Source organism: Vombatus ursinus, unplaced genomic scaffold, assembly GCF_900497805.2.
Source record: "Vombatus ursinus unplaced genomic scaffold, bare-nosed wombat genome assembly UNPS02014832.1, whole genome shotgun sequence".
In the NCBI taxonomy this organism is placed as follows: Eukaryota; Metazoa; Chordata; class Mammalia; order Diprotodontia; family Vombatidae; genus Vombatus; species Vombatus ursinus.
The window spans coordinates 12,401,330-12,428,953 of record NW_020954610.1 but is presented as its reverse complement, the minus strand read 5'-3'; the positions used below and the strand labels follow the sequence as shown (position 1 = coordinate 12,428,953).

Genomic DNA, 27,624 nt, shown 5'->3' with positions numbered 1-27,624 from the left:
CACACACACACACACACACACACACACACACACACACACACACACACCCCCCACTGCTGTTAGAAGAGCAGAGAAACTTCTGAAACACTGTCATCTGAAAGAAAAGCAAGGCACTCTCCTTTAACAGCTGGCATATTCCTGATTTCAGCCTACTAAAGGCATGTTCACACCAAGAGAGCTCTAAAAAGGGGAAGAATCATCTGCTGTCTCTTTTTTTTTCTCTAGTGATCTCTCATTGATCATTCATTCTGCACAAACAAGTCTGTCAATGTCAATAAAGGTGGACAAAATGAGTTGGGAAGATAATTGAAGTTAAAAATAATTGTGGAAGACTGAAGCATACTGGCCACATTCAGCTCCGCACCAGGATCTGAACCCCAAACTGGAAGCCTTGTTTGCCCTTTCTAAACAATATATCTTATTCAGCAGACTAACTTTCAGTGAGCCCAACTGTTATGAAATGGGATGATGCTAACTAACAATTCACTCTGAATACTAATAATGATGTGTGTATGCAAAATTTCTAATTCATTCAAATCCATTTTAAACTTAGTCTGACACTAAAAAACATTAGCTTTCCTGATATTTAATAATGTTTATTATGTTTGCATATAAGCTCAAAAGTCAATGCAAAAAACAATACTGTACTAGAGGTTTATTTTCAGGTAATCTGAAGATAGTAATATTTTCCTAAATGTTATCTTCAGATAAGTTGAGAATATTAACTATAATGATAAAAAGTATGTTTTCCTAATGACCATGCTATAAGTCTTGATAATAACCTTTCATAAAAGTAAATACAAACATAATAAATGATTAAAATATCAGATGATTATGACAAATCATACAATGACTTGACATCCAGGTTATCCTATGCAGCAAATAGGCAATTCATTTGGCATTTGTTTGATTGTATAATTTAATCTCCATATAAACAACAGAGGTTTTTTTTTTCCTTTAAAAGAATAAAGCCAAAATTGTTTAAAGCTAACAAAAGCTATGGTGACATCAGGTTGACATTCAAAGTTTGTTCCTTAGCAAAATGATGAAAGAAATTTTGACTTGATATAGTGCATATAATATAAAGAGTTTTAGTCTTAAAATCTTCAACTATTATTTGAATTTAGCAAAACATGAGCAAGATCGTAATATCAAAGTGCTAAACAGTAAGGACTGTCTTAAAAGTCACTGCAAATAAACCATAAAAGAACTGCATGTATAAGTGACATGTATTATACAAATGGTTAATTAATAAAAAGACACATTATAAATATATGTATATATAACTTGTCCTATGTATATATATATATATATTTATAGTTTTCTAATTGGTGTATCCAAGCCACTGTGAACACCCCACTTGATCACTCTGTAACACAGCTCCCAGGAGCTGGCAGTCACTGCAATAAATACAGGCAAAGCTATAACAATATACCATGCATACAAACGTTTATACAAAGAAGAACACTATGCAACAAAGTATCTCATATTAATATGGCATCAACAGTATAAACATACAAAAAGGGAATACGAACACGGAATGTTTAATCGCAGCCCGCTCACTATGCCTTCCTAAGCACTTACATTCATATGATTTTTACAAGGCTTGCTTGTTCTTGAAAATTGTCTCAGGTCTGGTTTTTTTGTTTTTTTTGTTTTTCTGTTTTTTTTTCTCTTCTTTTCTTTTCTTTCTTTCTTTCTTTTCTTTTTTTTTTTTTTTTACTAATTTGAAACCTAGATTAAATTATATTTAAAATTTTTTTTTACTATCCCTGATGCTCACCCTGTATTATCCAATGACTACTTATATTTACTTCCTTATCTAGGGAACAAGTGCTCAAATGAATCACAAAATGTCCCTCTGTTTTTCAAGTACATATGTCCTTTAGACATTACACTAATGCAAGTTTGGGAAACTCTGGTTTTGTCAGTATGATGGCTCCAAATCAGTTGCATGTGATTAGTCTCATATTTTCAAATTTCTTTAGGTTGTTGAAAAGATGGTTTTGCAAATAACTAGACCTGTGGTGCAGTGCTTGAATTCCATCATGAAGACAGATGAAAAATCTTGGCCTGAACATCACAGTCTAATATTTTAGGTCAATTAGGTGAAGCCTCTGTTGTGTAAATTAGTGCATGTAATTAGAAAAAAACTTGACTTTTAAAATTTCCTTATTAAAATAAATTAGAGTTAATAAACAAGACTTAGTAAGACAGCACTTTAAAAATGGCACTTGAACGTGGAAGCTAACAGCCATTATTATTTTTGCTCTATTTGAATTATATGAAATCCTTAATTTCACATAATTTTTAAAAAATGAACTTCTGTTTAGTTTGCACCACATATGTGCCCTTGATACAGGAAGTATATTCTAAAGGTATCAATCACAAGACACATACTACCCTGGCAAACAACTGTTCGTTGTTCTTGTTTTAAATACAAAACATTTACAACTTTATTCCCCATAAAGAGATTGAAAACAGTCATATTAACTTTTTTTCCTGCTGGGATAGCATCGTCCAAAAGTGCTTTATTAGCAATTTCTTAGAAAACCCCAACAAATCACACACAAAAAAAGGACTATAAAACACAACCCCAACACAATAAGATGTTATGTCTTCTGGCTTAAGGTCCTGAGGAACCATGCCAGTAAATAAGTCCTTGTTTAACACTGGACCTGCTTTTCTCTTAAGCGAGGACAGAAATACTAGCTGTGATTAATAATCTGCTTCTCTGTTCAGAAAAGCAGTAGTGATCCATTGGTTAATTTCCAAATTCAGAAGGGCAAAGTGTCCAGAAACAGCCTGTCGATGATAGAAGGGGGTGGAACCAAATCTTCCAGTTTCAGGTAAAAGATGCGTTGGAGTCCCAGTGTGCAGAGAGAACGTAAGTCAGCAAGGGCACTCAGTACCTTAGGTTCTGCAGGCTCAAGAGGTTGTCCTTTAGTTTGGCAGCCAAAAGCCAAATGATCTTTCAAACTACTTGTAATCTTCTTGCATAGCTCTTCCACTTTCTTTGGTTCTTTTAACCCATGTCTTTCTGCAGAGACAATTAAGAGTTGATTTCAGTAAACATCTGATTATGTCATTCTTCTGCTCAAAGCCTTTTAACGCATCCCTATTACCTTACTAATGATTTAGGCTTACCCAGGCTCCCATAACTAGTAGGCAGCAGAACCAAGTCCTTGGCTCTTTCCACTATACTGTTACGCTGCACTAGAGTCCCAAAGCCAGATCCTAAGCCTCTTACTAATCTTTTATCCTTAGCTCTTCAAACTTTGCTTTTCTGGAATGCAATAGTTTAGAGCTGGAAGCATCCATGTTCCCATTTCCAGGGCTATATATAGCAGGGAAAGATAAGCTCCTAGGGTCCTAAGTTGGAACTTTGGACACATTTCCCCAAAATTCTATAATATTAGGAGTACTGTATAGGCATACCCTTCTTCTGAGAGTTTTTGATTTTTTTTAAATAGGATGTTAGGTAAAACAATGTGATGGGGTGGGGAGGCAGTTAGTTCCACAGAAACAATGTTGAAAATGGCCAAATAACACTTTGTGGAGGTTCTGTGACCTCACAGTGCAGTTTGTTATTGTAAAATGACATTGATATGAAGATTGTTACATGGTATGTTGTCTGTTCTACATTTCAGGCACACCAGGGGTTAAATAGGCTTTTATGGCTCATCTGGAGGCCACCATTGATAACACATTTATAGGCAGCTAGGAGGCACCATGGATAGAGTACTATGCCTAGACACGGGAAGATCTGAGCTCAAATCCAATCTCAGCCACCTAATAGTTGTGTGACCTTTGGCAAATCACTTAACCTCTGTTTGTTTCATCTTCCACAACTGTAAAATGAGGATAATAATAGCACTTACCTTTTAGGGTTGTTGTAAGGATCAAATAAGATATGTATAGAGCACTTAGCACAGTACCTGGCACATAGTAGGTACTATGTTATTGATAGCTATTAATATTATCATCATCATTATTATGAATACTGTTCTATGGGCAAATATGTTCTTTGAAACCAACTTATGAATGAACTTTTAGAACACAGCTGGTATCTCAATTAGGAACTGCCTATAGTAATAAGTACAAAATAATGCCTGAATATTGCATTCAGACTATTGAGGGTCAAACCTTGGTACCATCTATATTTCTTATACCAGATTGTATTGTTCTGTAATTAATAGAGTTCAACTGACTATATATCAGTTTCTTCATATACAGCTTTGAAAAACCTAAATGATGAGGCACACTCAAGGTCCTGTTTGCTTTACCTTGACATTTGAAAGTTTAGCTTTCCATTTACCATCTAAAGCTCCTACCACCCTATCTGTTGAAGAAAAGCATGGGAACTACAAGTTTTGTCAATTCAGTAAGATATGGTCCAGAGTTTTAGGTTAGGCTGAAAGTAGTCCCTAGAAGTTTGATGTCATCCTCAGTTCAAGTTAGGGAAAGAAAAAGAAGAATTTTCATTAGTTGGTGGGAAGAGAAAGGGGGGCACCACTAGAGGTTTTGAGGTATCCTGAGGGGCTCTGGCATATTCCAGAGTAAATTTTCCTAATCTTTCGAATGGCTTAGGAAATACCTAAAAATTGCCCAGCCTCATAGAGATGGTGAAAACTAGAGGGCCAGAACACCTATGCTTGCCCAAACCTTTGAATAAAATCAGATATTTCTGAGATAGCCTAGGTTGGTAGGGTTAACCATTCTTCCAATCAATAAACATTTATTAAGCACCTACTATGTACCTGAAACTGTACTAAGAACACTCTCCCCCACAACCTGACAATCTTCCATTGATAGTGATGGATAGAATCTACAGGGACAACCGCTTTATGACATGTGGAAAATACAGTACACAGTTTGGCATCCCCTGATAGAATGATTCATTGATAACATTCATAGAATTAAAGAAATAATCCATTTTCTAGTACCCTGTTATCCTCCCAAAAATTATCTTGTATTTAGCTTGTATATATGTTTATCTATTTAGCTGTTGTCTCCCCAAGAGAATGCAAGTTCTTTGAGGGCAGGGGCAGTTTCATTCTGTCTTTGTATTCTCAACATTTAGCATAATATCTGGCACATAGTAAGCACTTAGTAAATGCTTATTGATTGGTTGATTGAAGTCTGGATATAATTTCTAATTGGTTTTTGCTCTAGTTTTTTAAGTCAAAGTTTTCATATTTTTGATTCTACAACATCTGAAATAAAAATTCTTAGTGCACATTCTAAATGGTAAAAACTGTGAGTGCTATGTTTCATTCAAATGTCACTTTTATTTTTCTTTCTGGTTGCAAAAGTAATTTCTCCAGAGCAAACGTCAGCCAGAAAACTAAAGAAATTATCCAGACATTTTTCTCAAATTATTCTATCGGCTTTGACAATGTAGAGGGAATAAATTTGGTAAAATTAGGTGTGTATGGGAAATTGCAGTGAGACTAATTCAGGCAGAGATTGATTAAAATGAGGGTCCTTGGGACTAAATCTCCCAAAATGTTGGACTTGGTTAAATGATATGTTTGAATTCAAAGCACATTTTGCCTAAGAATTGCTAGAGGAATTTTATTAGATTTTAACCTACAAAGCTTCCATCTCTGGGTGGTTAGGCTCTCAATTTACAAACAACTCTGGAACAAATTTTTCTTTTCTTGACTTTACTGACCCTGCAAAACCAACAGGTAGCATGCCTTGACAACAGACCCAAGGGCATCCAGTCTATTTCATTTGGTTCTGGTTCTTTAGTAAATAGTCACTGTGTCTTTCATCCAGAAAAATCCTTCATATACTTTACGCTAAAAGGTGTTATGTTCTTTTAACATGATTATAGGATTAAGAGCTGGAAGAAATTTTAGAGGTAATCTCGTTGAGGCAGGCAGGTGGCCCAGTGAATAGAGTGCTGGCTTTATAGTAACACTGACATGTGTTTAAATTATTATGTGATTCTGGGCAAGTTACTTAATCTTTTTCAGCCTCAGTTTCCTCATCTGTAAAATGGAAATAATAATAGCACCTACCTTAAAGGGTTGTTGTGAGGATTGGATAACATAATATGAAGTGCTTTGCAAACTTTTAAGGCAGTATGTAAATGCTAGCTATTATTATTATTCAACCCTGTCATGTTATAGTTAGGGTCACTAAGGTTCAGAAAGGTTTAGAGATTTGCTTAATGTTATATAGCTAGTAAGTATGAAGGCTGGTATTTTGAACTTAGATTTCCAGAATTTAAGTCCAGTGCTTTTCATACCAAACAAGGTAAACTGTCATCTCATTAACATCAAATTAAAATTCCATAAATAAGAGGGTATGTAAAATTAGTCCAATAAGATTAACAGTAACCTGGGGATCATTCTTTTCATATAACCAACATTCAGTGACAATTTCCTTTTTACACAATGCTGCCTTTCTCTTGAATAGAATTCATGTTAATTATCAGCATAAAGAAACTAAGCAATGTTTGAGGCCTAATTTAGGATGCAAATTGATAATGAAATTCTGTAATTGAACCTTCTTATAGCCAAACTCACAGAAGGTGTTTGGGAGTTTTCCCTGCTTCCCTACCAGTTGTGAAAGCTCAATAACTATGGCAACCATTATTTATTCAGTGAATTCAAGTAGAGATCAATACTCACTGCCATCTCTATCAGTGCTAGGCCTGGAATTCCACAAGGAATTCGTGAGACACTCTTATTAGAAACCAAAGACACCTCAACCATCCTTTGTTATTTTGATTATATGCTGGGTCTATTGCTTATCTTTTAAAAAGAGTTAAAATAAATCTAGAACTGTTTCCAGCTTCCAGTAAGAAATATAAAATGCTGAAGATTTACTATGTTTTATATATAGCCTTCTCAGAGGCTTTTTAAAACCTAAAGCACCGACATTTTAGTTAAAGGACCCTTTTCTTGATGCTCTGTTAAATGGCTTCAGATATATTACCTAGCACCAATAAGAGTTTGGGGAGAAAGATGCATGCTATTTATCCTGGGGTTTGGGAGAGCGAGAAGTAAAGGGGGAGTGGTGTAGGGCTTACTGTTATTTAGAAATTCTTTCATTCATCTCATTGACCCTCTTTTTCATTCCCTGCAAAGCTGTTTCAAACAAACCTTTTTTCATTCTTCTCAAGCCTCTAACTCCACCCCGCACAGATAATCTCACCCGCTACATTACTAAGAAGACATAGGCCTTTTGATGTGAGCTTGGTCAGTCTCTCCCCTACCCACTTTCAAATCTCTCTATAGTATCGTCTTCATTTTCCTTACTTATAAGTGCTATGTCCTTCCTTATAAATGCTAACCCCTCCATGTGCCTTTGATCACAATCCCACCTACCTCCTCTGGGATGTTACTCCATCAATCATTCCCTCTTTCTTGCATCGTCAATTTCTGTCTCTATATTCCTTCCTTTTCGATGCCTACATTATCAGATCTTATTTATATTAAAAACAAAAACAAAATTACCTTGTCTTTGACCTTATTCTCCTGTGTCTTACTCTTCATAGCCAAACTTGAAAGAATACACTATGGTTGTTTCCTGCACTCTTTGCATGTACTCACTCCCCAACGCCTAGCAATCCAAATTATTTTCCAACTATGTGACTAGTCTTCTCATCTCCAAATCTGAAGGGTTTTTCTCAGTACTCATCATTCTTAATCTTTCTGCAACACTTATAAAGAATAAACATTCTTTATACTCTCTCCTTTCTTGATTTTTGTGATATTGCACTCTCATGGTTCTCCTTCTACTTCTCTGACTATTCCTTCCTAGTTTTCTTTATTGCCTACTTTCCTCCTTCTGTACCTTAACTCTGTCTCTCTCGTCAGTTTCAATCATGCTGGTTCAGAAATTCGTAAGAGTTGGTTGGATCCTCAGAGGCCATTTAGTTCAACTGTTTCCAATACACAGAACAAAAATTTAAAAATAATTTTGAAGTTCTATCATGAGTATATAAGCTAGTCTAAAGCTATTCTGTAATAAAACATGCTCCTAACGTTTTTTTTGTATCTTACTCACAAATTCTGGATTATCAATTCAATTCATCACACAGTTATTAAATGTCTACTAGGTACAAGGAATTGTGCTAAATGTTGGCAATACAAGAATGAAAAATGCCACAATTTGGCTCTAATCTATGTTTCCAGATTTAATTCACACCATCCCCTTATGAACTCTGATCTAAGATTATTATTTCCACACATAGCCACCTAGTTCTCTCTTTTACCCTATGCCTGAAACTTGCTTCTTTTTGTCTGATTGTTAAAATTTTTCTTTTCCTTCAAGGCTCCATATGCCACTTCATCCATTAAGCTTTCCCTGATCCCTCTCAATGAGTGATCCTTCCCCACTAAAATTTTCCTAGAATTCTGTCTTGATCTCATGTTTGCTGTAACACAATTTTTGCTGTATCATACTGGTTGTGTATATTATATCCTTCTCTACCAGACTAAAAAGACCCTGCCTTCAAAGAACTTACAATCCAATTAGTCACTATGTTAGTATAGAACATTCTAGCCATTAAAAACTTATATATCTCATAAGAATGTTTAAATAATGAATTAAATTGAGTTAGAACTTTTGGATCATATGCCGTTAGCACTGGAAGGCAGTTTTGAGGCCATATGCTTCCCACCCAGTGCAAGACTCCCCTGGATATTCCTAATAGATAGTTGTATGATTCCTCTCTAGCACTTCCAGTGACAGGGGGCTCACTAACTCATAAGGTGTTCCATGCCAAGGTAGGGTAACTAATCATTAAAAAGTACTTCCTTTATTTTGAGGCAAAATCTGCCTCCTTATCACTTATAACCTATTACTTATATAAAAGATAATGTGGGTCTTTAATTTTACATGCAAATATGTATACATTTAGAATGTTAATGTTCGGTTTTATTTCATGTGTATGGTATTTTGACTTAACTAGGAGATAATGATTTTCCTTTGGACTGTGGGTAGAGAGAACATACATGATGTGAATCTGTAACCAAACTCAAATATTCATGTAAATTTTATATAACTCTCCTATATACCAACTAAACAGGAAAGTTTGAAATGTAAATATATTCAGGTCCATAATCAATTGTTATTTGAACTCCCTATAGCTTTTACTCTGTAGGTAACTTGAAGACTTCCTGGTTTTTAGACATATGTGAAATACTATAGTCAAAAGATGGCCACTCTCTAAGAATTTTAAAAAGTAGATATTAAAAATTAGATTAAAATTTGAAGGATTAAGGTGTTGCCTGTCATATTTCTTAATATAATTGTATATGCCTATATTGTATAGGTCAATCAGAATAAATATTTGGACTGATACATAAAAGACTAATCAATCATACTACAATATTTCATAAAATCAGTAAGAATTTTTCAGTCTTTTAAAGGATTTGGGGGAATGTTAAATTATTATTTTACTCTTCAAAGAGCTTCTACTTTTACAAATTACTTTGAGTTCACATAATTAGCTTAAGAATCTTAAAATCCTAGGGTCAGCTAGGTGGTACAGTGGATAGAGCAGCAACCCTGGAGTCAGGAGGATCTTAGTTCAAATCCAGCCTCAAACACATAATGCTCACTAGCTCTGTGACCCTGGGCAAGTCACTTAACTCCAATTACCTTGCCAAAAAAAATCTTAAAATCCTGAATAAGACCTCCATGACTCTGACCTTAAAAACTGATTCAGTCTCTATGCTTGGTGTGGAACTAACTAATGTTGCAGTAGAAGTTAGGACACCTTGATTCTAGTCCCACTTTGTCACCATGAGCTGTGTGACACCTTAGGCCACTTGGCCTCTCTTAAACTAAGTCACCTTATTTGTAAAATGACCTGGTTAGATTAGATGATCTTTAAGGTTCCTTCCACTTCCAAAATTCTATGATTCCATATAGTCAAGGAGTGATCAGATAGATTTTGATCTCTGCTTTGGACTTGGGAAAAATTGTGGATCACTTGTAGAAAAAGTATAAGAAAAAAATGTCCCCTTAGATCCAAACAGTAGTGAGATGCTCCCATTGCTTAGGAATAGGTTAAAATTTCAGAATATATATATATATATATATATATATATGTATATATGTATTAGTAAATACATTTTAAAATTAAATGGATTCTACCCCAAATCCATTTTCCATATACACATTATTTTATAAAAATTGAGTGTTTTCAACAGCACAGTACTTTCAAAAGCATAGTACTTTCTTGTAGTTCCATTTTTTCTCTTTGTTAAAACTATTACTTAAATAACTATTTTTCCTTACCCTAAAGGAAAATTAGGTTAACATCCTTGCATTTGGTTCACCTGCTGATGTGCAGAACCAGGGTAAAATAGTGTGAATGGCCATTCAAGGGCAGCAAACATCTTAGAATCATTAATTCTTGTTGCAGACAAGACAGTTAGCCTGCATTTTCTGACAGTGAAATGGTCAATTAAATAAAATAACCAATTCAGAAATTAATAATTTGGATAACAATTCCTTTCTGTCTTTAACACTTTTTAAAGCAGAAATAATCTTTAAGAAAAATGTAAGTGACTTTGTTTTAATGGTTTATTTCGCTATTTTGAAAACTATTTTCTGCTCCTAGTTCTGTACTCCTCTGTTAATGTTCTTAGAGCCTTACATTCTACAAGACTAGGAAAATACTGCTGAAATTCGAGCTCAGACAATATGGTTGAAATGCCAGTGAAGCTCTACTCAAGAAGTGTACAGAAATCCATATGGCTCATTTCTCTAGTCCAATGGTTTTCCCTACTTGAAGTACATAGATGCCCCTTTGGATGGTTTGTGGACTGGTCTCTTATAGTCTTAAGGTTTATAATATTATCATATTTCTGTTTTTTTTCCTGAATGAGGCATTACTATCTTACTAATTGTATTTAATTTTTAAAAGTATACATGACCTCATCAATGTATTATGAAAAAAAATACCAGAGTTCCCATTAATTTAGAATAAGATTTTTGGTAGTTGCAAATGAGAGTGGATAGTATATAAAATCTGTGAGAGATTTTGCTTTGTCAAACTGGTTTGGGGACCCAAAAAGTTTGAAAACTACCATTGTAAATTCCCTCATTACTGTCAGACCAAGGATCAGCCTTATTCTTCCCAAGTCCCACAAAGTTCCATTCCAACACATCACCCCCTCTATTATCAAAATTTCCTCTAAAATTTCTTCCACTTCTTTCCTTAATTAAAACCTGGCTTTCTTTCCATTAATGGCATCATATCCCTTGCCATCCTCTCTTTTGGAAGCTCTTCTTTTCTCCTCTCCTCTTCTCTAAATTCAGGAATAGAGGCCAGGGTAGGACCGGATTACTCCTTTCTCTCCACTACCATATCCAGAATAGTCCTCTATCTTCCTTTGTCAATAACCTTTCCTCCTTTGGAAATCATGAGAACTAATCACTCTCTCCTTACAATGCTATCATTATCTACTGACCTTCAGGTGATTTTTTTCATAATTTCCTTACTGACTTTAGTACCTAGCTGGTATCATCTTCAGGGACTTTAATATTCATATTGATGACCCTTCTAACAGTATGGTAACACGTGATTTCTCAATTCCAACAAACTCCATTCCTCTTCAGCAACATATCACAAATATCTTAGGCTCCCCCAGTCTCTAAGAATTGGCTTCATCTCTAAGATCCTTAATGTTGAAATTCCATACTTTGATTTCCTATTCTGCATCCTACAGCCTCCTCTCCTCCCATCTCTCTCATTCCCTCACTTAGCACTAACCTGTTCTTTTCCCATAATAAGATATTCAGGCTTTTGGTCCGTTCCTTTTCCCCTACTCCATATCCTCCACTCTTACTTCATTTGCTCCATTCCCAGACTTGATTTCATTGTTTTCCACTTGAATGAACCACCAACCTTAAATTCCCTGTTTTCTCCTGTAGATTTTCTGCCATTCCAAACTTGCTAGTTCTTACTGCTGAGTAACCCTCACTGTTGAATCCTTCTGTTTCTGCTCCCATGTTGCTGAGTATTATTGGAGAAAGCCATGAAATTGAACAAATTTCATCTATTCTACATTTATGGAGCATAACTTCAGCTAGTGCCTCACTGGTGCAACCTTCTATTACTGTCTATCTCAATATCCACAGAGACTGTCAGAGTTAGAAGGAGCCTCTGAGGTCATACAGTTTAACCCACACTGAACATCTTTTGATAACCCTAATTGCTAAAGAATGTATCTACTTCATAAGGTTTTTGTGAAGGATCAAATGGGATAATTTATGCATAGAATAATCTAAACATAATGTATTATAATTAATTATCAAGTCAAAATATATCACTTTGCAACTTCTACCCATTTTTCTTAACTATGCCCTTCTTGGCCAATCTGAATCTAATCTACTTTCTCCATCACACATCTTCCAATTTTTGAATTCATCTATCATCTTCTAAGTATTTTTCTTTCTCCTCAAATCTCCAACTGCTCTCCATCCCTAACACTTATCTCAGTTTATCTTCTTACTTAAGTGAGAAAATCGTGGCTACCTAGCTGATCTCCTAACTTCTAAGAAACTTCTCATGATCATTACTCTTTTCCTTCCCTTCTGCCTACAGGACAAGGCATCCCAACTTTTTCCTAGGCAAATCCTTCTACTTGTACCCTTGATTCCATCCTATCCCACTTTCTCTGTTTGGTGTTCAAAGCCCTTCATAACCTAATCCCCTCCTACCTTTCCACTCTTCTTGGACTTTATTCCCCACCATATAATCCAGTGACATTGGACTCTTTGCTGTTTCACAAATGAGACACTCCATCTCTTGGCTCCTGGCATTGTCTCTGGCTGTCTGTCATGCTTGGAATGGGCTCCCTGCTCATCACTACCTACTTCCTTCCCTGGCTTCCTTTAAGCCTCAACTAAAATTCCATTTACTAAAGGAAGACTTTTTCTGCCTCTCTTAATTCTGGTGCATTCCCTGTTTTAATTATTTCTTATTTATCTTGTACACAACGTGTTTGTACATATTTCTTTGCTTGTTGTCCTCCCCATTAGATTGTGAGTTCCTTGAAGGTAAGGACTGTCTTATCTTGTCACAGTGCCAAGTACATACTAGGCACTTAAGAAATTTTTATTGACTATAGATTGACTTGCTCCAGCAATCATCTCCTCTCTCACACATATATCTTTAATCTCTCTAGATCTGTCAGCTCAGGTCTCCAAAATCCTTAAAAAACAAAGACCTTCTGTTGATTTTTCTATCCCCATTCAGCTACTATGCCATTTATTTCCCCTTTCACTTCCAAACTTCTTTAAAAAGTTGTCTACATTCCATTGCCTCTAATCCTCCTCATCTACTTCACTTTCCCCTTTACCCTTATAATATAATTTCCATTCTCTTCATCCTATTGAAATGGATCTCTCAAATGCTACCGATAACTTTTATTCAGTCTTTATCCACCTTGACTTCTTTGTAGTATCTGATACTTCTGATTACACACATCCTTCGGATAGTCTCTCCTCTCCTTGTTTTTGAGGTATCACACTCTTCTGATCCTCTTACCACTCCTAAATATTTCTTTCTTCTGCTTTTTCTGATCATTTAATGTATGTATTTCTCAAAGGTTACTCTCAGCCCTCTTATTTTCTCTCTCTGTTATCTGCATTCTCTTCTTTTACTTCAACTATCATGTTAACATAAATGAAGTCTCCATCTACAGCTATAGCCCTTGAGTTCCAGACCAGCATTTGGAATTGCACGTATGCTCCTGAATGTCCTACCAGCATCTCAATCTCAACATGTCCAATACTAAGTCCCATTATTTTGTATTATAGCTATTTGTGTATATTATATTTATCTATTTGACTATATTTTTTCATTAGTTCAGGGATCCCATCTTATCTAAACTTCTAATTTCCCCCAAGTACTACTATAAGTGGTGTTTAATAAAGTTTTGCAGAATGAAAGACATGAAGTATCTAAAAGAAATCACGTCTATTCAAACCTTCCCCCATCCTAAAGTGTTTGTCATGGGGAGGGAGGACAGGATACTAGAAGGTGAAGTTTGTGGACAGTAAAATTAAAAGGTAGAAGTACTCTTTGTTCAAGAATCCAAAGATTAACTCAGTATTTAACAATCTAAATTCGAGTAATGAATAAATTCACATTTCCACCAGGTGAACTCTGTGACATGAAAAGCACTAGAAAAGCAGAATTGAAGAATTTGAACTTAATAAGAAAGTATGTACCTGTAATCATACTGAGAGCTGATAAGCATGCTAAGGCGGGGATGTCGAGGTTAAGGCTCTGTAAGTTTAATGAAAAGTCTTTAATTGAGTCGAGCCATTCCCCAAATCCACGAAGGCACTGAAGTCTATGAAGCACAAGTCCATTGCAGAATACAAACTTATCTTCAGCTGTGTTAGATCTGAAATTAAAAGTAAGTCAGGAGTACTTTACAAATATGTGCATTATCATAAAATATATGCACTCAAATATCCATACAGTGTCACTTAGAATCTAACATGTTGTCCAACACATGCAAGCACTCATGTTTAACAATATGCTTCTTACTCAGTAAGACTTCAACATACTTGGTAGAAATTTTAAGTTTCCAGTTAACCAGTATACTTGATCACATTTACAAAGTGCTTTTCCCACAACAATCTTTTAGGGGTAGGTAGTTCAAATATTATTGTTTCTTCCCCCACCCCCACACCTTTTGCTTTACAGAAGAGGAAGCTGAGGAGTCAGAGAAACATTGTAAGCTTGCCCATAGTTACACAGCTGGTATGAGCACTGTGATACAAACCTATGTCTTCTAATGCCACATCCCAAGATTACCACAGTGCACCACATCGTTTCTAATAATTGCTAATGTCTCATGTCCAAATGGGATTAAGATTGGCCAAAAGACATAGAGAAAAAATTTCACTCTACACTAAATATTTTGCAAGGTTTTCACTGAAATATTATCTGTGAGACCTTTGGGCAAGTTATTTAACCTCTCTGAGCCTCAGTTTCCTCATCTGTAAAATTAGGGATTCAACTAGATAGATCACCTCTGAAGTCCCACTTACGACTTATTGAAAAATAGTGATGTGTACTGCCATGAAGTTTATGAAAGATGATTTAAAAGCTGTAATTATAATAGCTTCTTCTTGCTTCTTAAAAAAAGCCCAAGAATAAAGACATCATATTACAGATACTAAAAATACATAAATGTATACAAATTGACTATAAAAAACAAAGTCAGTGTAAGTGCCAGAATATAATCCCATTAAAATTGCTTATAAAATTCTTTTTCTTTTCCTTCTATGCTTTTCAGAGTGGTGTGGTACTTCCTTGATCTGTTTTTGCGCTTTTCTGTTACTACTGGTATTTCTATTTTTGTCCAGTTCTCTTTTTTTCTGATTAAAAAAAAAGTCCTCATATTATAATCTCAGTTTTCTCTTATCCTTATATCTAATACTTTTCTTTTAGCCATATTTATATTATTAAAATTGTACTATTTTTTATAGTTCAGATCTGCAATTTAAAAAATATAAGGAAGGTAAAGGGAATAAGTACATAGCATTGTCTGTGTCAGATCCTGTGCTAAGAGCTTTACAAATATTATCTCATTTGATGATTATAGGGAACTACCAGTGTGGAAGTTGCCTCCAAAATGCAGACCAAGAATTCTTCTGTAAATTATGGTGTTTGAGAGCAACCTGGATCACTAAGTCAAGTGCACTATCTATGGTCACAAAGAAATATGTGTCACAGGCAAGGCTTAAACCTGTTTCCCTGATTCCAAGGCCTACTTTCCTAAGAATGCCTTTCACTTCTGTTATTGGTGGCCTCAGTTTAATTTTTGTGTGTGTGCTTTTTTTCCCCTTCATTTCTTAACATATCTTTCTGGTTTACCCTATTGCCTTTCTATCATTGGGTGTCTATTATAGTGAAAAAGCAGTAAAAAATTAGGAAATATGGATTCAGATACATACTGTTTGTATAAACATTGGCAAATCATTTCCCTCCAGTTCTTTGGTTTGTAAAATAGGCATAGGATCATAAATTGAAAGTTGGAAAGGACGTTAGAGGTAATTTAATCCAATCCTCTTGTTTTACAGATAAGGAAAAGTGAGGCCCAGAAAGGAAGTGACTTGCCCAAGTTAATACATAAGATTATATATAGTAATGATAGGATTTGAACTGTTACTCTGACTCCAGATCCAGCATTATTTCCAAATCAGAGCAGTGATAGTGATAGCTATACTATCTATTTCCCAAGACTGTTATGTGAAAAGAACTTTATAAACCACAACATGGTATGTAAATGACAATGGCTGTTGTACTTTGTTTTACTTAATGTTTATTTAACCTAATCCAGCTCCCATGTTAAAATTTTTTTTAAATAGTAGACAAGAAACCTCTCATTGTATAAAATAACATTTTGTAAACCTCTCTAAGTTATAATGCTTGGGAAGCAATATCAGCTACTTTCTCTAAAATTTGTGGCAAAATAGTGGTGAACTGAAAACACTTTCAAGAAAATGCATGAAAGACAAAAGGAAGAAATGTTAAAAGATATATTACATTTAGAATTGCACTAGAAGAACTATTTAAGGCGCTGAATGATCGAAAAATGCTTTCTTTTCTTCATTAGTATCTGTAGTTTAATTTTATTGGGTATGATACATTAGTATCTATAGCTTAATTTTATTGAATATAAATACTGGGTCAGAATCTTCAAATGTTCTCTAGGAATAAAAGGCCTCGAGCATGGTAATTATGTAATAAAGGCTTGTTGACTTGACTTTGCATAATTGTATTAACCCTGTCAGGCCACTAAGTAGCATGTGTACCATGAGGTATACTGAAAACTGTAAATTGTTACATGGTACCCTAGAGTTTTGAAAGAATTATATAGTTTCTTAATGCAATAGATTTGCTTAGGAAATAGGTGAAAAACTTTTCTCTTATGTCTGAGTTTCATTCATTCAGTTACTTGAGAAAATAATTTTGTGTCAGTTGCTAGATTACCAATAGAACCAGCTTTAAATCTTTCTAAAAATGTGAAAGCTTTCAGGACATTCAAGTATGTGAATTTATGGTAGAAGGATGATAGATAAGTAATAGAAGTCATTACCTGATGGAAAGTCTGAGTACAAATAGCTCCAGAAAGGCAGATTCTATTAGTAAAGTCTGATCTTCTTTAGGGAGATCTGTAAATCCTGGAATTTTTTCAGCCCAGCTTCTAGATACGTCTATGGAGGCTGTCAGGAGGTTATAGAATTGTTGTACATGTTCTGCATCAGTGCCTGCCGCAGCCTGATCGCCGGAACAGTACTGGAATGAAAACCACAGATAGGAATGAAAATATCTCATGATTCATCATGAAAAAAGACTCTTCCTATAGAACCCAACTAACATCTGTTGAATGTGATGAGTGCAAAAACCTTCATCAGTTTTCCCTCCCTTTCTTTAGTGGCTCTGTTTGTAACCTCAAGCTTCCTGCTCCTCTCTGGATTTGCAAGTCATAAGAATAAGAGTCCTGGTGAACCCAATGGCAGGCAGAGTGTTCCTGCCACATGAAAAGACAATAAACTTAACAAAACAACATATGATGGGTCAACCAACAGCGAGGACTTAACTGTATTTACAGACAAATATATACCATATTTATTTAAATATTCTCATGGGGTAGCTGGGTGGCACAGTAGATACAGTCCTGAGCCTGGAGTCAGGAAGATCTGAGTTCAAACCGACATATATTAGCCTCAGACACATATTAGCGTGTGACCTGGGCAGACCACTTGATTTCAGTTTGCCTCAGTTTCCTCATCTGTAAATGAGAATAATAATAGCACTCATCTCTCAGAGTTCTTGTGAGGATCAAATGAGAACATATGTAAATTGCTTTGTGGACCTTAAAGTGTTATACAGATATTATAAATTACAAAGATGATAATGGTGGTGGTGGTAGTGGTAGTGATTGGATTTCCCTATCTTGCCCAGACTGAAAGTGTAGGGCCTACTCCCAAGCTTGGTCCCACTCTGACTGGCATAGAAACTATGACCTGCTCTGTTTTTCCATCATGGGTCAGTTCACCCCTTCTTAGGTTAGGGTTTATCATATTAATGCTGAACTTAGTGCAGGCACCCAATCAGCTTAGCCTACTGCAGCTCAGCAGTACTCAGGTTCAAGAGATCTACCAGCCTCAGCCTCCCTGGAGGAGGGGTTTACATGCATGTGTCCTATGCCTGACAACTACATTTATTATTACAATTATTATATGTGATGGTATAGCTAAAGAATATTTACATTTACTGAACTCTTAAAAAATACCTAGTTTTATTAATACCTTTGTTTTCAGGGTTAGTAGTAAGAATATCATAATTAATTGGTCTTCATTTTAAATGAAGAGTTAAATTTACTCTTTGACCCATATGTTCCCTTTCACAACCACATAGGAGAGGAAGGTTACCTTATACTTCCTACTACCTAGCATTTTAGGATACGGTACTACTCATCCATTCAACTCTTCATTGATTCAGCTCTGTTGTCTGGAGGATGAAATTGTTATTATTCAGATATTTGCTTTGGTGGGGGAAAATGAGGTGCCCATCTCAATCATAAGATTGTGTCTTTTCCTTTTTCCAGGAAAGAACAAATTAACAGTGAAGAGCTGGGACTGATGTCATTGCTCCTTACAGTCCACTAGTCCTACTAAATTGGAGCAGTAAAACTTCCTTGTATATAGGGCTATTTAATTTACAAATTGCAGTAGTCAAAGGCCTAGAAAAGTTCCCCACAGCTGGGAATTAGAAGCTGATGGAAATGTAATAATTAAGATTATACTCAAACTTTTATCATCTCCTCTGAGAAGCCCCCAAACCTTGTTGTTACTTTCGTCTTCCTACTCAAATTACCTTGTATCTATCTATCTATGAAAATATTTTATTTCCTCAGTAGAAGACTGAGAGCAGGGTCTTTTTTTTTAAACTTTATATCCCATGTGCTGGGTGCTTAATGCATATTCATCAAATTGACTTGATTACTAGGCTGCTCAGAAGCTTGATGGGGACACACAGAGAGATTAAAGGAATATTGTTCTGTACTGGGTATAGATGTGTGAAGAAGCTGAAAATCTTGAATGTCACTAAGAATAACTCATATTTATACAGTACTTTACATTTTTGGAAGCACTTTAATATGTTTTCTCATTAGAGTCTCAAAGAAACCCTCTAGGGTTGGTACTATAGGTATTATTCTAAACTTCAGAGAGGTTAAGTTACTAGCCTATAGCCACACAGCTAATAAAAATCACAAGCAGGATTAGAACCCGGGTCTTTGGAATCCAAGTCCAGCATTATGTTCAACATATATATATATATATATATAGATATATATATGTGTGTGTGTATGTGTGTGTATATGTATATATATAGTGTGTGTAAATATATGTACTTGCATTACATATGTAATATTCATATGCATGCATATATACATATGTATTATATATCTATATACCTGTATACATACACACATACATTTATCAATCTCAATGTAGTTTTCTTTTATGAAATCTGCAATTATTCATGGCAGATCAATTCATTTAAAGTTGTGACAATTACATATAAACTCATGCTAAATGTTCAATACTTTAAGATGCTGCTGGTAATATAAAAATTGATATGTTTAAAAAATATAACATTTTAAAAAGCTGGAGGAGAATAAAAATTATTCAAACTTGTTTCTTGGAACGAAATCTGTTTTCAAATTTATATCCATTAAAATAAGGTGCTCATTCTTCACTGTCTTTCCTCCAATAGCCATTGTGCTCATCTGATAATCTTTAAATAGTTTTCTGCCTCTGTGATTCTTCCTGAAACCCTTTAAGAGATCTTGATTTTTTTTTCCCTTCCAAATGCCTTCTCTTGGGCTCTGGCTCCTACTGAGTTCAGATTCCATATACTATGCACATAGAAAACATGATGCCCACATAGAATTTGAATTTGCCATTAGTGAAGACTAGGAAAGGTCAGAGAACATGGGAGGTTCAAATGTGAGGACAGACTCTCAAAATATTGTAGTGAGTTTATATACATTCTGAAATCCTAGACCAAGTCTGACTGACCCAAAAATAATATCATCAATATTTAGAGAAAAAAGAAAAATAAGCTTATTTTAGCTTAAGAATTTCTTTTAAATTAAAAATCTTGGCTCTTTTTGGATTACATTAACAGTTTGTAAAGACTTCTCTTTAATTTAGGAAGAAACATAGTGTTGGACTCTTCTTAGGAACTTTTTTTCTTACTCTTTGTTGTTCTGATCTAAAATCATGTCAATCTGTCAATCTCTTAACAATCTAAGTTAACAATATAGTATTAATAATAATTACTAGTGAGCAATGCCTAATGGATATAGCCCTCAAGTTATCTAGAATGAGAATAAGAATCTAACCTAACAATAATGAATAACAATATAAAACTACTTTACATTTTTATATCATATTGCTATGGTCATGAAAGTTAGAAGAGGGTAGGAGCTTGAGTGTAAAAGAAATAATTTAGATGTAGGAAAAGTAAGAATTTTTGGAAAAACTGAAGATATTATCCATTAGTAATATTAATATTGCTTCACTCAAAAAAGCAACCCTACAGCACTTTATTTAGTAGCAGACTTAAGGCAAGAAAATCAAGTCTTTTGTCTCTCAACCTTGACTAGATTTGTGAAAGCAATAACAACTCTAAATGTAACAAATTTTTTTTTAGCAAATTAAGTTAAATGTATATTTTGCTTTCCTTATCTAACCTAGTGTATTTAAATCCATAAAGGGTGCTAAAGTAATTAATGCATATGTTTCAAAACATTCCACAGTTTTCATTTTTACTTCCAAAAAAGTTTGTTTTTTCTGTCATGGTTTCCAAAATTTTAATTATATTTCTTTAGTTGAGGTTCCTTCTCCAGAGAGAAAAGTTCACATTACTATGTGAACTCTAAGAAGAAACAGATTCTTCTGAGTAGTTACTACATACACACATACACACACACACACACACACACACACACACACACACACACACTCCTTATATTGTTTATTTAGCAGGCAAAGCATATGTTAAATGTTTTGTTGACTTAATTTTAATATCTTTTTAACACATAATGGTAAATTTTGCTTGTGGATGCCTCATTCTGTATGATGTTTTTTACATGTGGGATCAGTTACTACCAATTTACCCTGATTGCCAGAAATCATTATAGTTTGATGAAGAATACATGAAATGGCCAACAAATGGGTACATAAAGCACATTTTAAAAAATTAGTAATTATGTGCTTTCTGAACCATAGAATGCACATGTATTACTAAATTAAAAGTAGTAGTAAAACAGAAAACAAATGAAAAAGTTGTAAAGAGAAACATATCTAACATGACATGTTTTGACTAAATAAATACAAAATAACCTGAGTGTACTTTTCAAACAAAGGAGTTTAGTCCAATGGTCAGAGTGCACATCATGGAACCAAGAGCTCTTGAATTCCTGTTAGTTTTTAAAACCTATCTCTTTTCTCTTTGTGACTTTAAGTAAAACTTCCTTGGCTCAGCTTCCTACAGGCTTTGAAGAACATGCTCACTTACCAATCTGAAAAGTTTGCAATTTTGATATATGAAGATTGAAACTTTAAAATGTTTTAACCAACATATTTTCTCTTTCTCTTTTTAACTTATTCAATGGCAGAAATTATGGGCTTTAAGGTACAGAACAATTCAACTACCTATTCATCTTTCTCTGTATCTCTAGTACTTAGTACAACACCTGGCACAGAGTAGGCACTTAAAAAATGTTTGTTGACTTGACTTACCATTATTTAAACAAGACAAGAAAAATCACCCAAAATATAACTTGCTATTACTGTAACATTTTAATGGAATCCAATAAAATTGAGTTATAACTATTGATGTTCTAAAAATCATTAAAAGACAGAAACATCATAATATGAATGGGTGTCATATGTCATCATATAATGCATAGAAAATGAACAATAAAGTGAATTTTAGATTTTAACATAAAAAGGTTAAGTAAAGCTTCATAGATGTATCATTTAGACTTGGTGGAATGCAACTTATGGTTGGTATATGGCAATGGAGCTGTATTCTTTGTTCAGAAGAAACAGATTAGTTATAAAGGGCAGCAGGGTATTACTTTATGTTATGAACATAAATGTTTGTAGGGATGTTTATAAGCCTAAGAGTGAGAAGCACATTGGAAAACGTTTGGGTAAGAATAAAAGAAGGGTACAACACAAATGATATTATGGTGTGTGTGAACCACAGACTGCTTAACCAGGTGGAAGAACTCTATGATGACTTTCTGTTATAGATCATGAAACTTATTTGGAGGCAAAGTATACCTATATTCGAAGGGTTTGACTATATGGACATCTGCTTGGGGTCTTGTCCTGCTAAAAGCAAAGTAACTGATAAATTCCCGAGGCATTGATGATAATTTTCTTTTAAGAACCTAGAGTAAATGATAAAGAGAACTGCTATTGTGGACATGATTTGTAGGTTCCAACTGGTAAAATAGAAATGACAGGGAACCTTAAAAAATGACCAAGTTACCTGAGCATTTCTAATAGATACTAGTCATAGTATGACTTGTACCTTGGGCTTTATAGGAGGATATATGTCAAAGAATTCAGAGAAGAGATAGGCAGGATTCCATGGATTGAGCCTTTAAAAGGGAAATTGGCTCAAGAGATATGAAGAGACTCTCAAGAAGGAAACTCTGATGTTGCAATTGCAAATGATCCTGATGAGAAAGAAAAAGGGGAGATCTTTATGAGATGGCTACACAGAATTTCATTATTGAGCTCAGATTTTAAAGACACAAAATATGGAATTTAATTGAGGATAAATACCACAGACCTATAAAAATACTGCTAGGAAGGTTACTGAAGGCTCAGAATGACCTGAGACTGATGAAATATGCTAAGAAAGAAAAGAACTTTTAGTTTAGCTGTATTGGAGGTCAGAAGAGTAAGAAATAAATAACCCCATTGTTTGGGAGTAGATAAGATGATGATAACAGAAGAAAGAGAGAAAGCACAATTATTAAAATTATATTGCTCCTGTTTTCCCAATTTAGGGCATCATCCTAGAGATTTCTGAAAAGAAAAGGAGGTGGGTTGGTCATGTAGCAAGAGTAAAGGATAGAGAACAAATAGTCTGAGTTCTTCACTGGTACCCATAGACTGTTAAGATCCCTAGAGGAAGACATTTTGTACATTGAGTAGCTCTCTTATAGGTCAGATTTATGGGACAATATGGACCAAAGTCACACAGGATAAGGATATATTGTCATCTTGCATCATTAAAAGGACTACCCACATTGATGAGAACACATATTTGTTGCAATAGTTTCTTACCTAGGAGAATGTTCTTAGAACTAGAAAGACTCAAACAAAAAACAGCTAAAGGGAGATTGAAAACTAAAATAAGTGAGGAGATGACAAGAAAGACCTTAAGTGTCTTCAAGTTACCTCACCTGGGTGAATTACATCCCAGGGAACTGAGAGAAGTTATGAATATGATTGCAGAACTGTGAGTGGTCTCTGAGAAATCCTAGAGAAAGGAAAAGGTGCTGTAGACCTGTGATTTGCACAAAGGGGAGGAAAATGGATTCTGTAACCTACAGGCCAGTAAACTTGATGTTGGTTCTTGGCAAAGTTCTAGAGTGGATTGTTAAATGTATGTTTGGTGAACACTGAGAAAAGAAGTATTGATCACTATTGGTCAATATTGGTTCATTTAAGAATAAGTCAAGTTGGACTGATATGGTTTCCTTTTTTAGATAAGACATTTGATCAATGAAATGCTGTAGACACAGTGTACTAAAATGTCACCAAAGCACTGGATAAAGCCTATCATGATATCCTTGCAGATAAGGCTAGACAGGTGAATTTGGAACTGGTTTGAGGGATTAAACCCAAAGAGTATAAGTTAATGATCTGATGTTCTAACTACAAAGAAATCTCTAGTGATATGTTGCAGGATTTAGTCCTTAGCCTTCTTTTAGTCTGTGTTGTTTCAATGACTTGGATAAAGACATAAATATTATGCTAATCAAATCTGTCCAGAACACAAAACTGGATGAGACAGCTTATAAGTTGGATGATAGAACCAGTATCTAAAAAGATTTCTGATAGATTGGAAAATAGGCCAAATTTAATAAGATGAAATTTAATAGGGATAAACAGAAAGTGCTGAACAGGTGCAAAAAATCAATCATACATGTACAGGATAGGGGTGATGTGATTAGATAGCATTTCATGTAAAAAAAAAAGATTTGAGGCCTTTAATTTGTTTGGAGTTCAATATGAATGAATAGTGTGATATGACAACCAACAAAGATAATGAGATTGTTGCCTGAATTATTAGAATTATGGTATGTGAAACAAGGGACATGATCATTCCATTTTGTTCTGTCTTGTTCTGGTCAACCCATATCTAGAGCACTTTGTTTCTGGTCACCAAATTTTAGGAAGTACATTTACAGGCAACAGCATATCTGGAAAAAGATGGTCAAACCAGTAAGAGATTTTAAATAATACCATAAAAGGATTAGTTAAATAAACTGGGTGTATTTAGCCTGGAGTAAAACTCTTAAGCTAAAGAGTCATCATTGCTGTCTTTGAATATTTGAAAGATTGGGATATAAAAGACAGATTAGACTTATACTGTGTGATTTCAGAGGACAGAATGATGAACAGTTGGTGGATGTTAAAAGATTAGAGTTTACTCTAAAGAAAAATTCCTAACAATTCGTATATGCAAAAATGGAATAGGCTACCCTGGTAGGTTGTGAGTTTCCCATCACTGAGATCTTTAAGTAGAGTCTGGCAATGTGACAGAAGGCATTTAGACTCTGTGAGCTGATATGAGGGTGAGGGATCCCTAATCATGCAGGGCTAGACTGGATGACCTCTAAAGTAATTTCCAACTCTCCGATTCTGTGAAATCTCCCATTTAAAAATTAATCTGTGCAGACTTCCATTGGCATAACAATCAGGAATCATCTAGCAATACATGACTGCACATTTTTGGTGCTGAAAGACTTACTTATAATGATACATATTGCGTAGGTAAATTACAAATTGAATGTGTGGAATTATTGAAATAGAGAGATAGCCTGTTCCTTTACTCGAGGTCAAGGTTTTATAAAAACTTACTCTGGAATAATCCAGGTCTCTGGGAGTTGAATCCGTTAAAGCACGCACAAGGCCATTCATCACACTGATTGGAGGAGGAGGAGGAGAGGGCTGGGAAGGTTCCTGCTGTAACGGGCTCTTTGGTTTGGAAGGCAGACGACCTCTCCTTCCTTTCAGACTATCAGTACGGACAACTGATTTCAAAAGAATAAAAAATTTTGACCTTCAAAGACATTCATAAATCATGAGAATCAAGACATATTTTAAATGATTTTAAAAATCATTCATGTGAGCTATCTTCTAGAAGCAGCAATGAATTCTAAATAATGTTCACTGCACAGCTGAGAGTTAGCTAAAATAAGCATTATAAAAGGCATCTTCTGTCTATAGTTGATAATGAAATATTGATAAAAATCAACTTTACAAAGATTACCATATTTATTTACATACATTAACTGATTTTTTAGAAAACTAGAATGATAAAACATTTTAAAATGTAAATATATGTTAGTAACAAAACATTTGGGAGCACAAATGAATCCAGAAACTTCACTACTAAAACATTAAAACAGAATTATTTTATATTTCTAGAGTATGTGACTGTTATTAATAAAAAGATCATAACTTTCTTACCTTCTTTAACCATGCCGACATTGAGACACTTCTGAAATCTACAGTATTGACATCGGTTTCGACGTCTTTTGTCTACTGGACAATTTTTATTTGCCAGGCAAACGTATTTTGCATTTTTCTGCACTGTTCTCTGACAAAATACAATATAGAGATAGTTAACTAATAGTTTCTTGAAAGAGCTAGGACCCGACAAGATGTATTTTAATTACAATGTGAAAAGTGACAGTGCAATTCGTATAATTAGATAAATTTAATTTCCTAACATGCTAGCCTGCAGGAAAAACAATTTTATTAGTGTTAGCTGCTGACAATGAAAATCATCTGGGATTGTTGTGAAGCAAGTCTCAGGAGACGGTCAACTTTGAATGATAAAATAATATCTGAAATTACCAGGTCAATGCATCATACCTTTGTGGATTAGATTATCTCCACTAGTAAAATCCCCTTAGGAACAATTTTCTTCTTGCTTCACTCCCCCTGATTATTGTTGACCTTATTAGAATTCCTTATTAAAATTCTTTGGAATGCACTTGATTTGCTATGCTTATTGTGAGTACATCATAGTAACTGGTATGTTGAGGTAGAGTGATAGAAAGGGGGCCAAATTAATTTAAAATATATAGAAAATTTAAGCATGTTACCATAAAAAATTTTATTCAGCTTATATTACCCTCATTGATGTTAGAAAATGACAATAAAATTTCAGATTTTAAAAATTCTTCACTAAAGTCCTTGTTTAAATGTTTCATCTTGGAATGGAGGTGATGGCTATGCCATTGCATTACTATCCCTGGTAGGTCTTACCAGCTAGAAAGTCTTCAAATATTGCCTACAAATGGATTGTATGTCTGTTATCTTCATACTAGTTTAGTTAAGTTTGGAAAGGCTGGCCATAGCAAACTCAGGAACATTGTTTGCTAAGGAAGGAATGGGTTTGTGATGAAGTTCATTGGTATAAATACCCACAACAATGACATGAAGGACTTTTAAAAATATTTGAAGAAAAAACATTAATGGAGATAAAGTGATTTGGTGACAAATAAGTTTAACTACTATTTTTAAAAAATACCTCATATACTCAGAGCAGGAAGGGAATATTATAATTCAAATGTTTTTGTCCATTGATATTTGAAACAAAAACTTTTCTTGCAATCAAGTATTTATAGAAAAATTCCATCAATGTCATCGCAAATAACCAATTTGTTGGTTATGTCACATTCAGCAGGCTTAGACAAAGAACTCTGTTATTTTCATCCAGAATCATAATTTTGTTTGTTTGTTTGTTTGTTTTTGTTCTGGATCTGAAATCACAGATCACAGTGTTAAGAATTTCCTGGTGTGCAAATTCCCTCAACTGAGGCAATTCCACTATTCATCTTAGAGAGTTGCCTATGGGCACTGAGATACTGTGACTTGTCTATGGTTACACACCTAGTATGTGTCAGAGGGAGGACTTGAACCCAGGTCTTCCTGACTTCAAGACCCAGCCCTTTGTCTGTCTATACTTCTTTCGGAATATTTTAGCAAAGGTAACTTTAAAAATGAAATCCTCTCATACTCAAACATTAGAAGTAATATTGGCCTTACAAGAAAGTTGTGTAAGCTAATTATTTATCATGTGAGCACTCTCTCTAAAGTTGTTCCACCCATCATCACATCACAATAATATCCTTAATACATTATAATAAAGCTACTGCAATACTCATAGGTGTGCCATTGCTCAGCTAATGACTTATTGATAATATTTATTACAACATTATTTTTGTGGAACCAACTGCCTCCTGTAATATTGTTTTATCTCTAATGTCCTTCTCCCCCAACCAACTA

At 34.6% G+C, this 27,624-nt stretch overlaps 1 protein-coding gene across 1 annotated transcript in view; it reads right to left on the bottom strand.

Moving 5' to 3' along the window:
- Positions 1–2,489: 2,489 nt before the first annotated feature.
- LOC114025793 (nuclear receptor subfamily 4 group A member 3-like) overlaps positions 2,490–27,624 on the bottom strand; it is a 33,906-nt gene continuing 8,771 nt past the window's right edge. Inside the window, exons 4-8 of the mRNA XM_027839315.1 lie at positions 25,798–25,927; positions 25,186–25,358; positions 17,097–17,296; positions 14,212–14,390; positions 2,490–3,040 (exon numbers count right to left, since the gene is read on the bottom strand). Coding sequence (XP_027695116.1) covers positions 2,778–3,040; positions 14,212–14,390; positions 17,097–17,296; positions 25,186–25,358; positions 25,798–25,927 — 945 coding nt within the window. The 3' untranslated portion in view covers positions 2,490–2,777. The remainder of the gene's footprint in view (positions 3,041–14,211; positions 14,391–17,096; positions 17,297–25,185; positions 25,359–25,797; positions 25,928–27,624) is intronic.